Here is a 13,509-nt window from a genome sequence, read left to right as displayed (position 1 = left end):
GGTTTAGGTGTTCATAAAATAGCCTCATTAGTCCACTTTCGATTGTCTGTTCGCCCGTTCGATTTTATAGCGTGCTCAGGACGTAAAAAGTGAGGCCGAGTTCGTAAATAAACAACATTGGTTAAGGTCTTGTAAAACGTAAAGTCCTACGGATCCATCTTGTAAACCGTTAGAGATAGAACAAAAATTTTAATGTTAAAAAATATTCCTGAAAAAAGAATACACAACTTTTGTTTGACACATTCTTTCGCAAACATCGCTGTTTACCCGTGAGGGCGCAAATTAGCTTAAAAACATAATATAGTATGTATCCACAAGTATATATTGTTAATATTTTAAATTTATACGTTACATATATTATGTATGTTTTTGTTTATCTTTCTTTACTTACATGTCGTAAAAAAACAAAGGAATGTGTAATCAAAACTGTCTATGCATAGTATTTCAACAATTAACTCAGTCAATTATTTGTTTTCACTTTTTTTGTGTATAATTTAATAAAGGGAATTTGAAATTAGAATAACAATTGGAGGATTTTAACCAATTATTTGAATACCTACTTTGCTTTAAAAAAGTAACAAATAATTTTTTATTTTCCCTACGCCACTGCTGAAATAGAATTTATCAAATCAAATTGAAAGGCAGTGATACACGAAGGAATTAAATTTCTCAAACCAATATACCCTGTATATATGTAACATATATCAAGGTATACTAAATTTAGTCCCAAGTTTGTAACGCTTAAAAATATTGATGCGACGAACAAAATTTGTGCAACTTTATTATAAGTTATGTATTACACAATTTTATCCCCACCGTATCTATATTAATGTATAATTTGATACTTCCCACATTTAAGTGTCTCTGTATTGGTCAAATAATTTGATAAATATGTATTATTTTTTTTGTTATCTTTATAAAAAACGACAACAAAATTTTTTTTTTTACTATTTGCTACCCAATTTAATCAATTTACAATCAATTATTGTTTTATGTTAGTCCCTTTTATATTCTAAAATGACACCTACTAATTTAATGAATTTCATAGGTGTGTGAATTCATAATTCTTTCTATTTTTCCTATAGCCACATCTCCCGAATCAAGCCCCTGATCGAAATTTGGTAAAGAGCTTTTCTATTTGTCTTGATAAACTTAATTTACTGGTATAATTTCCTGCCTTCAATAACAGAACACACTGTATTAATATTGACTAGGCGTAAAAATTCACCCATATATTTTTATATTCGTTATTATAATGATATTAACTTTTATTTACATCTATTTTATATGTAATAATAGTAACTAGAATTCCTTTTATCCAAATCAAAATGTGTTAATTTCGCAATACGTTTTTCTTAACTTTGTATTTCGATACTAAAAAGAATGTTTTATATATTATATTTTCTTCAAAGAAATATAAATACGTATACATTTTCTCCACATTTTTATTATACTAACTTGCATATTCTTACTCGGTCAAAATGTTTTGTTGATGTAATAAAAAAAAGAATACCTTACAAATAAAATAAAAAGTTTTTATTGCTCTACTGTTTTTCATATTATTCGTCTACTTTTCTTTTTGTTAATGAAATTTGATGAATGGTGTTATATACAGAAGCACAGAATATTATTGAATTTAGTGTAGGTATGGTGTTTTTATTCAACTAGAGTAAAAGGTGGTGTATATTCTCACTTGACACCTGGAAAATAATTATTGTTTTATATCAAAAGAGAAGTTTTATGTTACAAAAACGAGAAAAAAAAATATTGTTGTTCATTCAGTGAAACCAATAAAAACAAAACAAAACAGAGCTTTTACGTAATTTCATTTTATTTCGAAATGATATGAATTAAAATTGTTTGATAAAATTTTTGAAACTTGAATAATGGATTTCACATTTAAGTGCTTATGTAACACAGGAAAAACGTTTGTTATTTATTTACTTTTTACTTTTATCAACAGATACATACTGACACGATACGATTTTTTATATGTAAATCAAGTTAAAGATGTTATTACTTAACACCTACGAGGGCCTCGATTTAACAGCCACTTGGCCGTTCTCTTCTTCTTGGTCGTCGGATAAAAAAATAAACACACACAAAAACTTGTAAATTTTCAGTTTTATGTGTGTATTAAAAGTATATGTATAGATACAATGTCTTAGTATTGTACACTGTTGTTACAAATAGTGCACGAATATAAGAGCATGTTTTGATACGGACTTGACTATAACGAGTAAACTACCTAAGTTCTAATTGCGATTAAGTATCTTAAAAAATGTGTCCTATCACTCTGCATGATTGTGCAAAATTTCAAATCGATAACGAATAACGAAAATATGAGGGTGTCTTCATCTTAAATGCGGCACACTGTATATCAAAAAATAGGTCTCAAACTCGAAAGCATCTAGAAATGGTTAATGTTTTAACTGTTTTCTCGATTTTCACCCGTTTCAAGAGGCTTGTCTGAGAATTGACTATCGAAATGTAATTCTTAAAAAAGCGAATCGAATGCGCTACATTCTAGCCACAGATTTTCATGTAATTTAAACAAAAAGTAATCACAGAAGTCTAGTAACTTCTTACGTAGCTTAAATGTAAAATTTTAATAACCTAGGTTTATACATATTTGACTTGCCGAGTAATCACAGAACACTAAAACTTAAAGATAACTTAAGATAAAATTTTCTACCTCTATTGTTACGTCGAGAGTTAAAAAACGAATTATCATTCATGCATAAAACTTTTCGAAATAATATGAATAAATCTACATTGACTTAAATCTTCTAGCATTTAAATAGAACCGAAAAATAATCATTTTATAGTTACCAACCAACATATATGATCAGTTAATACCTAGTATTTATCAGAACTACGATAATATGTGAGACTAAAAGAAAAAAAGTCAAAATCACCAAATGATTGATAACGTAAAGATAAAATGACCAAATAATGAACATCTTTCTAATATAGAACTGTTCATATGAAAATATTACCATCAATCATTTTTAGATAATTTGTATAAATAATTATATAACATATTCGATCATTATTTAATTGACAATATTAGAATCTTACTATGGTATAAGGTTATTCGGTTTTACCCACTAAACACAGTTCGTCGATTATAATTTTCGGATATGAATGCATGTTTGACCTTTTGTGGCGTTCTAGAGACCAACCGAGTGGACCGCTTTTTATAATTGTTACGTCAATTGATTTGTCTGTTTAATACCTATTCAATGAGACCCCACTTAACATCACTTAACACAGTGCGTCGACTTTTTTTTCACAATACAGCTATGGGTTGTCGCCAAATTGAATTTCCATTACTGCCATATCTTCAGTGACACTCACATGATTAAGACAAATCGATTGACGTAAGAATCATTAAATCGGTCCACGCGTTTGGTCTGTATTGAACAAACATAAATACATATTATTTAGACATATTACCACTCTTTTCATATTTAGATATATTACCACTCACTTCCTTCAATAAAATACCTTCTTTAAAATAGATTTTTTTCCAACATAATAATACTCTTTTTAAAATAAAATTCATGAAACGGAAAGTTTTTAAATGAAAAAACTACAAAAATTCAAGATAAATGATCCGAAATATTTTAAGTGATACCAACCTAAAAACCGTAAATTACATTTTTAAAGCATCAGTAAAGAAATATGCCATGAGAAGATGTGTGCTTTCATGTTTGATATGCAAGCAATGATAGTACTTTCCCATTAAAATTCAGAACAAATAGCAGTTGCATATAGGTTGGTAGCACCCTTGGGTACTATTTTAGAACACTGGTTTTAAAAAAATAAAACATACATCACACATCTGCCCTTGTCTTACCAAGATAGTCATTTATTTTTTCTAGAATAAAAAAAAAAGTATTCCATCGTTTATTTAATATTTTTATGGCTAGAAGAAAATATATATAACGTCGTTGTTTTACGTAAATATTAATGAGTTTTTCGATTATTAATTTTTTAATCGATATTCACTTTATTTGACATCATAATGATAAGTTTGTTGAATATGTATGAATATACTGTGTCTTTCAAAACACATTAACTAAATTATGTAGAAAATTCTCCATGCAGAAGTTGTGTTTTCTTATAAATTACCACAAGCAGTTCAAACGCTACAACAGTGGCCTTGCACTCATTGTAATTTAACGTTATTAGAAAATACAATTTTTGAATTTTATTTTAAGTTCAATTTACTTTAGGTACTTAATATATTTAATAAACTTAATTTTTATATTTTTCCAAAAAGAAAGTTTTTCAGTCGATATCACGATAACTATAAATGATTAAGTGGCAATTTTTTTTTTTTTTTAAATCCTATTTTCTATTATCAGTTCTTGAAAGGACTATAAATAGATTTAGTGACTAAAAGGTTGACTTGAACGGTAATCCACCCATTGGTGATAACCTTAATATGCTTAAACTAAGTATATGAATTGATTTCATCTAATGATTATGTTAAATAGAGCTAAATTTTAAATCTAGCACATTTTTTCTGTTTAGTCTGTTCAAATAAATCTAAATCTTAAATCTAACACGTTTTGTTTGTTGAGTCTGTTCACATTGTCACACTTGACCAAGAGTTTGATCACTTCAGAGTTTGGATGCTGCTCAATGCGTGCCAGGTATCTATCACTAAAACGCGCAATTTCTTCACGCACTGTGGTCACTTCGAGACTTCAGTGAATATCGTCATTACGCACATATCACGGAGAATCACTAATTGTTCGCAACACTTTTGATTAAAATCTTTGTAGAATTTCGATTTTACTATTCTAGCATTTCCCCAAAGCTGAAGTGGCGAATGATTCTGATTTGAAAATTTTTACGAAATTTATTCGAATTTGATTTATTGTCATTTAATCGATAAACCTAAAAAACTGCAAACTGCTTTATTTTCTAGAGTTTCCCAGGATTTACGAAAATCTAGGCAATTCTATTATTAGGCAAGTATTTTCTTATAAATTGCCAGAAATCGAAACGAGAAATCATAAGAGATATTACAAAAACTTTGCATTCAATCATTTAATGAACCCGATTTTTGAATTTTTTGTCAAAATTACCCCATAAGTAAGTGAGTTTTCACGAAATTGGGGCACACAATTTTTTCGCAATCCTGTGCATGAAGTTAAAATAAACATTATTACTTCACGAACATGACTCACTTTTCCTGTAACACGTTTATCGAGACAAAAATGTGACAATTGGAATGTGAGACTCTGTAGACGATTTATCATTTCAATTAAAAACTGATAATGAAGAAAACTAGTTCATTATTTTATGTTTTATCAATAAATGAAGTACTTATTCATCCATATATTGCACACATTACCCAAGTAATATTTGTTTTGTAAATTCATATTAATTTCAATTTTTTTCGTCTGAATTATTCTTGTTTATTTTGTCTGATGCATACAACATATTTCTAGTTTTTTATGATTGTTTACCATTAACGTACACTATGGATCAATAAATAGTGGACCTATAATGGTGACAATAGTACAACAATAAAAGCTTCATCTATTTAATTTTTCCAATTCTCTTTTTTTATACAGGTATCCAAAAAACTTCAATAGAATTCATAAATATTTATTGATCAATTTCAAGTTACTAATGTATCTTGATTTGATGTTATTGCTTGAAATAATATCATTGTTGAAACACTAGTGCCAACCTGATGACAAGTTTTTGTGAATTTTGGGAATTCTCAAAATTGATCCAAAACGGATGAACTAATTATAAGTGTTTTTTTAAAGTAATTTGATCGAAAATGTTCTTAGCTATTTTCGAGTTTCGAGTTTAGAGTTCCGTACCCGAAAACAACTAGGAGAGAGGTGATGCTCATCAATAGGTTGAGCTTATTTTCTTAAAATATAGCTAAGCTTCTTGATCAAATTATCTTTCAAACAAACAAACAAAAATCAAAATCGATTTACCGGTTTAGGAACTACAATGCCACAAACGAACAAATCAGCCCTGATTTTGTATCGGAGATTTCTTTAAATTTTTAGTTTAAGTTATTTTAAAAAATATTTAAAATAATGAACAGTGAAAATTCAATTTTTTTGCGATTATAAATAATATTTATAAAATAAATACAATTATTTTAAACAAAAATACTATAAAAAAATGAATTTTTGTTTAATTTTAAAACTAGCGTTATCTTTCAAAAAATTCCCGTGCAGATAAAACAAACCCAACCCAGAACAGATACGTATATAAAATATATTATTCACTATCTTTGTATATTATTCATATACGTCATCGAAATTAATTGCAACAGGAGAAAAAATTTACATATGATACAACAATAGCGTTCTGTATTTTGAAAACAATTCTTTATATATAGTCCCGTTGAAAAAAACAACAATCGACAAAAATGCATGTATAAAAAAGCTCGATTTCGATAGTTTGTGATGGAATTTTAATAAAAATTAATATGTAAGAAAAAACTCACACGCTTGGCACCAGGAATCGAGCCACGGACATTGTTCTTTCCGGGTGGATACTCAAATCATAGGCTATACCAAATAAATGGCTAGTCTCGTGTCACAATGTTCTCAGGAAGTGTAGTCAATGAAAACCTTACCATTGTTACTATCATGTATGAGTGAAGGGTTTCATTTCCGTTGCTCATTTCGAGCAAGATACTAGATACCAGAAATCGACCTTCCAGTACGGACCTTCCACTTTCCGAGTGAATACTCAGACCACTAAGCTATATCATATTAGTGAACCCCTTCGAAAAAAAAGATTGGTGGTGATAACCTAATACTGAGCTATTTTTTAAGCCGGCTCTATTAATTTAGCACCCTTCAGATATTTTTCTATAAAAGATAAGCTATTAATTTAGGAGATGCTAAAACAGAGAGAGGAGTAATTTATAAAAACATGCATTATCTTTTAAAAAAGCGATACTTCAGTTTCTTAAATTCTTCTTAGACAACTGTTAATACATATAAGCAATGCACCTGTGCATACGTGTAAACATTTTTTTTTTAATACTGATAAAAAAAATTAACTTTGATAAATTAAAAATAGAATTTTTTATTTATCAAAAACTTTATATTTTTCAATAAACAAATACACTCCTGCCGTTCTGAAAATTTGATTTAGTAGTGATACGACTATGACACGTACATTTTTTTTGACGTAACCGTCTTCACTTCAAATAAATTCTATCAAAGCGTATCTTTGTTATACGAAAACATACAGGAATATTAGTTCAAGCCCCTATAGCAGTTACAAATAATATCATAAAACATTCAAAGAATAAAAGTGAAATTTTTAAACACTAGCGAATTTTTGATAATATTTCTTCCTTTTAAAAATATAACTAAGAACAATCAATTGACAGTATAAGCCCATTTTTCAAATTTACATAACAAGCTTATATAATGGAAAAACTGCTTCCGGGAATTTATTTAGATCATACTACAAAATTAGGAAAATTAGGAACAGTAAAATTTTAATGTTAAGTAGATAAAACACCTGTTATTGTTACACAAAAATAGTTGTTATTATTGACAAATTAGAAAATAAAAGTGTGCTTCTTGCCAAGCAAGTATCATTTAAAAGAAATTTATTGATACTTATAAGCATACAAGAGTTATTGTCAAATTATATTTTACCAGAGGATGCTTCTTGTTCAGTAAATCTCAAATAATATTTTATCAGTGGGTGCTTCTAACACGTAAATCTCGTTTGTATCGAGTCGCCTGTTTTTGCTGTCATATTATATATATTATTCTCATTATTTGCTTCTTGCTAAGAAAATATTGGAAAAATTACTAATATTGATTATTTTATTTAAACAACCAGATAGTAAGCTTTTGAATGTATAATTAGATATATTACTTACAATTACAATCATGTCAATTGGAAATGTTTTTATTCCTTTACTGTTTTAAAAAATTATAAAAAATAAAGATAATTAACATAAATTCATTAACCTGTTGAGTAAATCACTAATTACATCAAATTAAATCTAAAAACAAGTGTAAACAAACAATTGACCGAGTTAAGTGTTGAACTACTATGTATACAAGTGTTGATTACTCTGTCACATTACACATACAATATACATACATGGCACATATATATAACTGATATTCCCATATAACACATACTATACGATTTGCGCATAATTTGCGCTCTCACGGGTAAACAGTGATTATTACGAAAAAATTTAAAAAAAAAAATGTTTTACATTGAAACTTTTGTTCTATCTCTAACGGTTTACAAAATGGGTCCTGCGGACCCAAGACCCAATTGACCTATGTTACTCATTTACGAACTCGACCTCACTTTTTACGTACTAAGCACGCTATAAAAATTTCAGCTTGATATCTCTTTTCGTTTTTAAGTAATCGTGAAGACAGACGAACAGACCACAGACAGACAGACAACCGAAAATGGACTAATTAGGTGATATTAGGACCACGTATACCAAAATTTTGTTCACAGCATCAATATTTTTAAGCGTTACAAACTTGGGACTAAACTTAGTATATCTTGGTATATTTCATTTGCATAGTATAAAAATAGCAATGGTCTATGGAATGACTGGACTATTAAAAGGTGGATTAACACTTCATCCACAGCTTTGAACAGTCTTGTTGTAAATTACTGTGGTTTCTTAAAAAATATATCTTTTTATGCAACGCCTGAATTTAACCCTCCTATCCAATCGGGATAGCAAAATTAATTCCCAACCCGACCTTATCATTTTGATCTATATTCATTTTTAGGAATTTTTGGACGTAATTGTTACTGTTATGGAAGCTTGGACTATATGACTCCATAAGTCAATATAATATATTGAGAATATTTTTAAATTTAAATTCCTTCCTTTATACAGTTTAATAACATTGAATATAAATTCGAAATAAAAAAGAAATTACGGTTGGTTTATTTGCAAGTAAAGTAGCAAAGAAATATTTCTTTATATAGCAAAAGAAAATTATTCCTATGCATATTTTATGTGAAAAAGATTTTGTGGGCACAATGAAAATGAATAGAAATCATTCCTTTTTTTATTTTAGTAAACTTACTGCAATAATAAGTTGGTCGTATTACGCTTAATATAACACCCTCTTTCGAGTGGCATTTTTATACCATGCATATATGTAGTATGCAAGGTATAGTAAGTTTAGTCCCAAGTTTGTAACGCTTAAAAATATTGATGCTAACCAAAAAATTGTGGCATAGGTGTTCACAAAATCACCTAATTAGTCCATTTCCGGTTGTCTGTCGTCTGTCATCTGTCTGTCTGTCATCACGATTACTCAAAAACGAAAAAAGATATCAAGGTGAAATTTTAATAGCGTTCTGAGGACGTAAAAAGTGAGGTCGAGTTCGTAAATGAGCAACATAGGTCTAGGTAAATTGGGTCTTGGGTCCATAGGACCCATCTTGTAAACCGTTAGAGATAGAACAAAATTTTAAATGTAAAAAATATTCCTTATAAAAAAATAACCAGCTTTTGTTTGAAACATTTTTTCGTAAATGTAACTGTTTACCCGTGAGGGCGCAAATTGTATAGTATGTAATTATGGGAATATCAGTTATGTATGTGTAATGTGATAGTCATCATCACTGTCTATGCATGGTATTTCAACAATTAACTCATTCAATTGTTTGTTTTCACTTGTTTTCTTTTGTAATTGATCTTAACATAACCTTATGGACGTGCTTCGTACAACTATGGTATTATACGGGGTGTCACACATAGCATAGTTTGAGATAGCGCCAGCTAAGTCGGCTATTGAATAATTAATCATTACTTTCTAATCATCGTATTTAATTTATCAAAATTACAAATCAAGTACTAATTTTAAGTGGAAATATACTTATAGTCACTTATCAATTATAAATATCACATAAATAAGTACATAAATAAGTTAAATTCTTGAAAAAATTACGTTAATTGACTACAAATTATAGCTGTAAGTATATTATTAATCAAAATTTGTTATAGTGACAACACAAAAAGTATACAGTGGTGATGTATTAGACCTGTGCCATATCAAAAATAGTCATATATTAAACCAAGTAGCCTGAGTCATCTAATAACCAAAATCATAGCATGCTAAACGATTAGATTTTAAAACTTAATAGGCATGTTGACTAAATTTTTATTATCACTTCAAGTGAAGAATCCTCACTGCGCGCGCAGAAAAGTGAAGTTGACATCACTGTCACATATCACCATAGAGATAGCTACATATAAAACTGTGTTTTGTTAAAAGGAGGTAGGCAACAATCTTTGAATGCTTATAACTTCTTCGTTTTTTAATCAATTTAATCATCGTCAGTAGCTCAATTTATTCGTATAACATAATACAGACATTTTTTACTTGGTTGAAACATGTAACGCATTATCAAAATTACAATAACACTTACAAAATATAAAAATTTTAGTGATCTCGAATTAATTTTTTCGATTTTTTTATTATTTTTATTTTGTAAGTTTCGAACCTAATGTTTTAACATTATCTTTTTCTTTATATCCCAGAAAGGAATCTCACACTTAATTTATTTTAGCCATATTTTTAATGCACCAATTAGATAACACCATAATAATTTAACAATATAATTTCTATTTGATTTAACTAAGGAAGACAGAAAAAAAAAGGAAAATTTCCCAATTTCAATGGGAAAGCCAAAAATATAATTGAAATGTACACAACTGATCATAAAAATTAGATACAATCTATATAAAAAAAATAATGTTCAAAGTTTGCTACTAAAAACTTCGACGGTGAAAATTGACGTCGAACTTTCGCTACCTGTAATTATGTTACGAATCTGTAAATGTAACCAAGCTAAAAGGCCTCGCAAAAATTATATGTAATCTGCATTTCGGTCAAACTTTTTCAAATTTTGGGGATGATAGTTTAAGTCATTCTAAATAAAAGTTCCCATGGTCACAAGTCATGAAAATGACAGGATTTCAAGTTATCGCTAAATTAAAATTGGAAATTGTACTCATTTATATTAAAAAAATTATTGTAATTTAATTGTCAAAAATCATGTACGTATATATGTAGCTGAAAATATTGATCTTAACAATTTATATTATTAATCCACTGAACATTTAACACTGATTCTTCTTCGAATTTCGTATCATATTCTTTAAAAAAAAAAAAAAAAAAAAAACAAGAATTAAAAAACAACACCCTTACATCAAAAAACATACGTATTCATGTAGTTATACATATCTGTATATGTATTTGCCTATACACACATAGGCATATATTACACAAATAAGTACATTTTCCAACTTTAATTTAGTTTAACTTGAAATCCTGTCATTTTCATGACTTGTGACCATGGGAACTTTTCTTTAAAATGACCTAAACTATCACTTGCCAAAATTTAAAAAAGTTTGACTGAAATCAAGATTACATCTAATTTGTGCGAGGTCTTTTTATTTTGCTACTTCAAAAATTTTTTAAGCAGACAATCCATTTATTAAATTAAAAATTACCTCATGTTTATTTATGTAATAAAGTAATTTTTATATTAAATTAATCAATATTTTATTTATTCTAAAGTATGTTATTATTTATTAAAATCTATCGATCCGATAATAAAAAAAACTCATGCAAACTAAATTCCATATCACTTTTCATTACCCATCAAACTTCAAAAAAAATCGATATTGATTTCAAACATTAAAGAAGGTTAAAGCAATTTTCTCGAACTTTTTAGCATTGTACATATTTTGATTAATAATAAAACAATAGATGTGAAACCTGTTGAAAAATAAACAGCATAAACAAATTTTTTGAGGGTTGTATTATACATCCTAACATTCGAATTTTCGACTGTTTGAATATACTTAAAACTGACTACATGACAAAACACTTTGTTTATGTCTACAATCTACGAAAGTTGGTCAACAAAAATACGAGTTTACAAAATTTCCTATTTTTATAAATTTTTCTACAAATATTAAGTATTAAATATTATTCAATATTTATCAACAAAATATGAGTAAAAAATTATACTATAAATTGATTTAGCACTTTAATAGCCTTCCTCTGTTTCTTAATTTTTGATATATTTTTGGTCGAAATTTCAAAGTTCAAAAAACTTGCATTCAATTTAGATAAAAATGCATTTATTTGTGAGATAACATCTACCAATTTTCTGAAATATTTGGCAAACAGCCAATAAAGAACACAAACGTCTGGCATGCATGCAACAAAGAAATAGTTTTCCCGCAAACGTCAAAAATGATAAATTTTTTAATTGTTTCTAACTTAAATTTCTACAAATGCAATTAGTTTACATGCTTAAAAAATTTGGCTTCTATTAAGTCGGGAAATTTCGCAGCATTGAAAATAGAATTAATTGTCCAAAATTTTACTGTCTGATAGATTGCCCTTAGTGTACCTTTAATCACGTCAAGTGTTTTATAATTTTGAACTGTCAAATAGACTAAACTGATTTCTAAAATTTTAACCCTTAGAGCTGTTTTTTCTCAATTTTCAGCCTATCTCACTCAAGTTTTATACTTCCAAAAATTTATTTGTAAATATCAACTTTCTAGATCGACAATTATATGAATATTTTTATTCGGAGAAAAAATCACAGACATCGGATTTGCAAGAAAACTAAATTTATGATTATTTCAAAATATTATTACTGTGTTAATTAAATCAAGTAAACAATAAGACAAGCTTGTGTTAATTAACTAATCACTAATTAACAATAGTAATCTAAACATTTAAGAAATTGATGATTTATCACAAACGGTGGCGAAAAATGACTGAAAACTTTGTCCGCAAATTGATAACATTCTACGCCTTCATAAATTTTTGAGTCGTAATAAAAATTTTCATATTGATTTCAAAAAACAAACAGTCAACTAATTACATTAAGTAAAAAAATGTCAACTTATCATAATAAAAAATACCCTGAGACAACAGAAAACCTTACAAACTATTTATTTCCACGTCATTTCTAGATAATATGAAAAACTGATAAACGAAAAAAATACAATAATTTGTTTATAACACGGTGTTTTTCATTTTTGTTGTAAACATTCAAATAATTTATTAATAACACTGTAATAAAAAATCGGTGTAATCAATCAAGCGGTAAAAATTGTGTGATAAGGATTATGATTATCAATTTTTTACTGACCAAATGTAACACGCTGTTTACGACTTCTCGATTAGACACCTGTCCCACTTCAATAAGTCCAATTAATACGGCAAATTTGAGATTATCATTCATTGCCATTCGCACTACTTCTTCGGGATGTTTGATATCACTATACGGTGGATTATTTAAATCCGCCATTGTTTACAAAAAACACTATTTGTCAGTTTTTTCACAGAAATAATGCACAAACACTATATGATTTACATGAAAAACAACATTACATTCGACACATGATCATACCGCAAACACAAATCTTCCATGTTGGAAAACTGACATCGCGTAATTGAAAGGAGG

General features: G+C 28.1%; 1 protein-coding gene across 1 annotated transcript in view; it reads right to left on the bottom strand.

The window, feature by feature from the left end:
• LOC123298643 (neurobeachin) overlaps positions 1 to 13,480 on the bottom strand; it is an 865,329-nt gene extending 851,849 nt beyond the window's left edge. The window contains exon 1 of the mRNA XM_044880735.1: positions 13,195 to 13,480. Within this exon, the coding sequence (XP_044736670.1) occupies positions 13,195 to 13,353 (159 nt within the window). The 5' untranslated portion in view covers positions 13,354 to 13,480. The remainder of the gene's footprint in view (positions 1 to 13,194) is intronic.
• Positions 13,481 to 13,509: the final 29 nt, after the last annotated feature.

Source organism: Chrysoperla carnea, chromosome 4, assembly GCF_905475395.1.
Source record: "Chrysoperla carnea chromosome 4, inChrCarn1.1, whole genome shotgun sequence".
Lineage (NCBI taxonomy): Eukaryota > Metazoa > Arthropoda > Insecta > Neuroptera > Chrysopidae > Chrysoperla > Chrysoperla carnea.
Note: the sequence above shows the minus strand (reverse complement) of the source record. Positions and strands in the feature narration are given on the sequence as shown.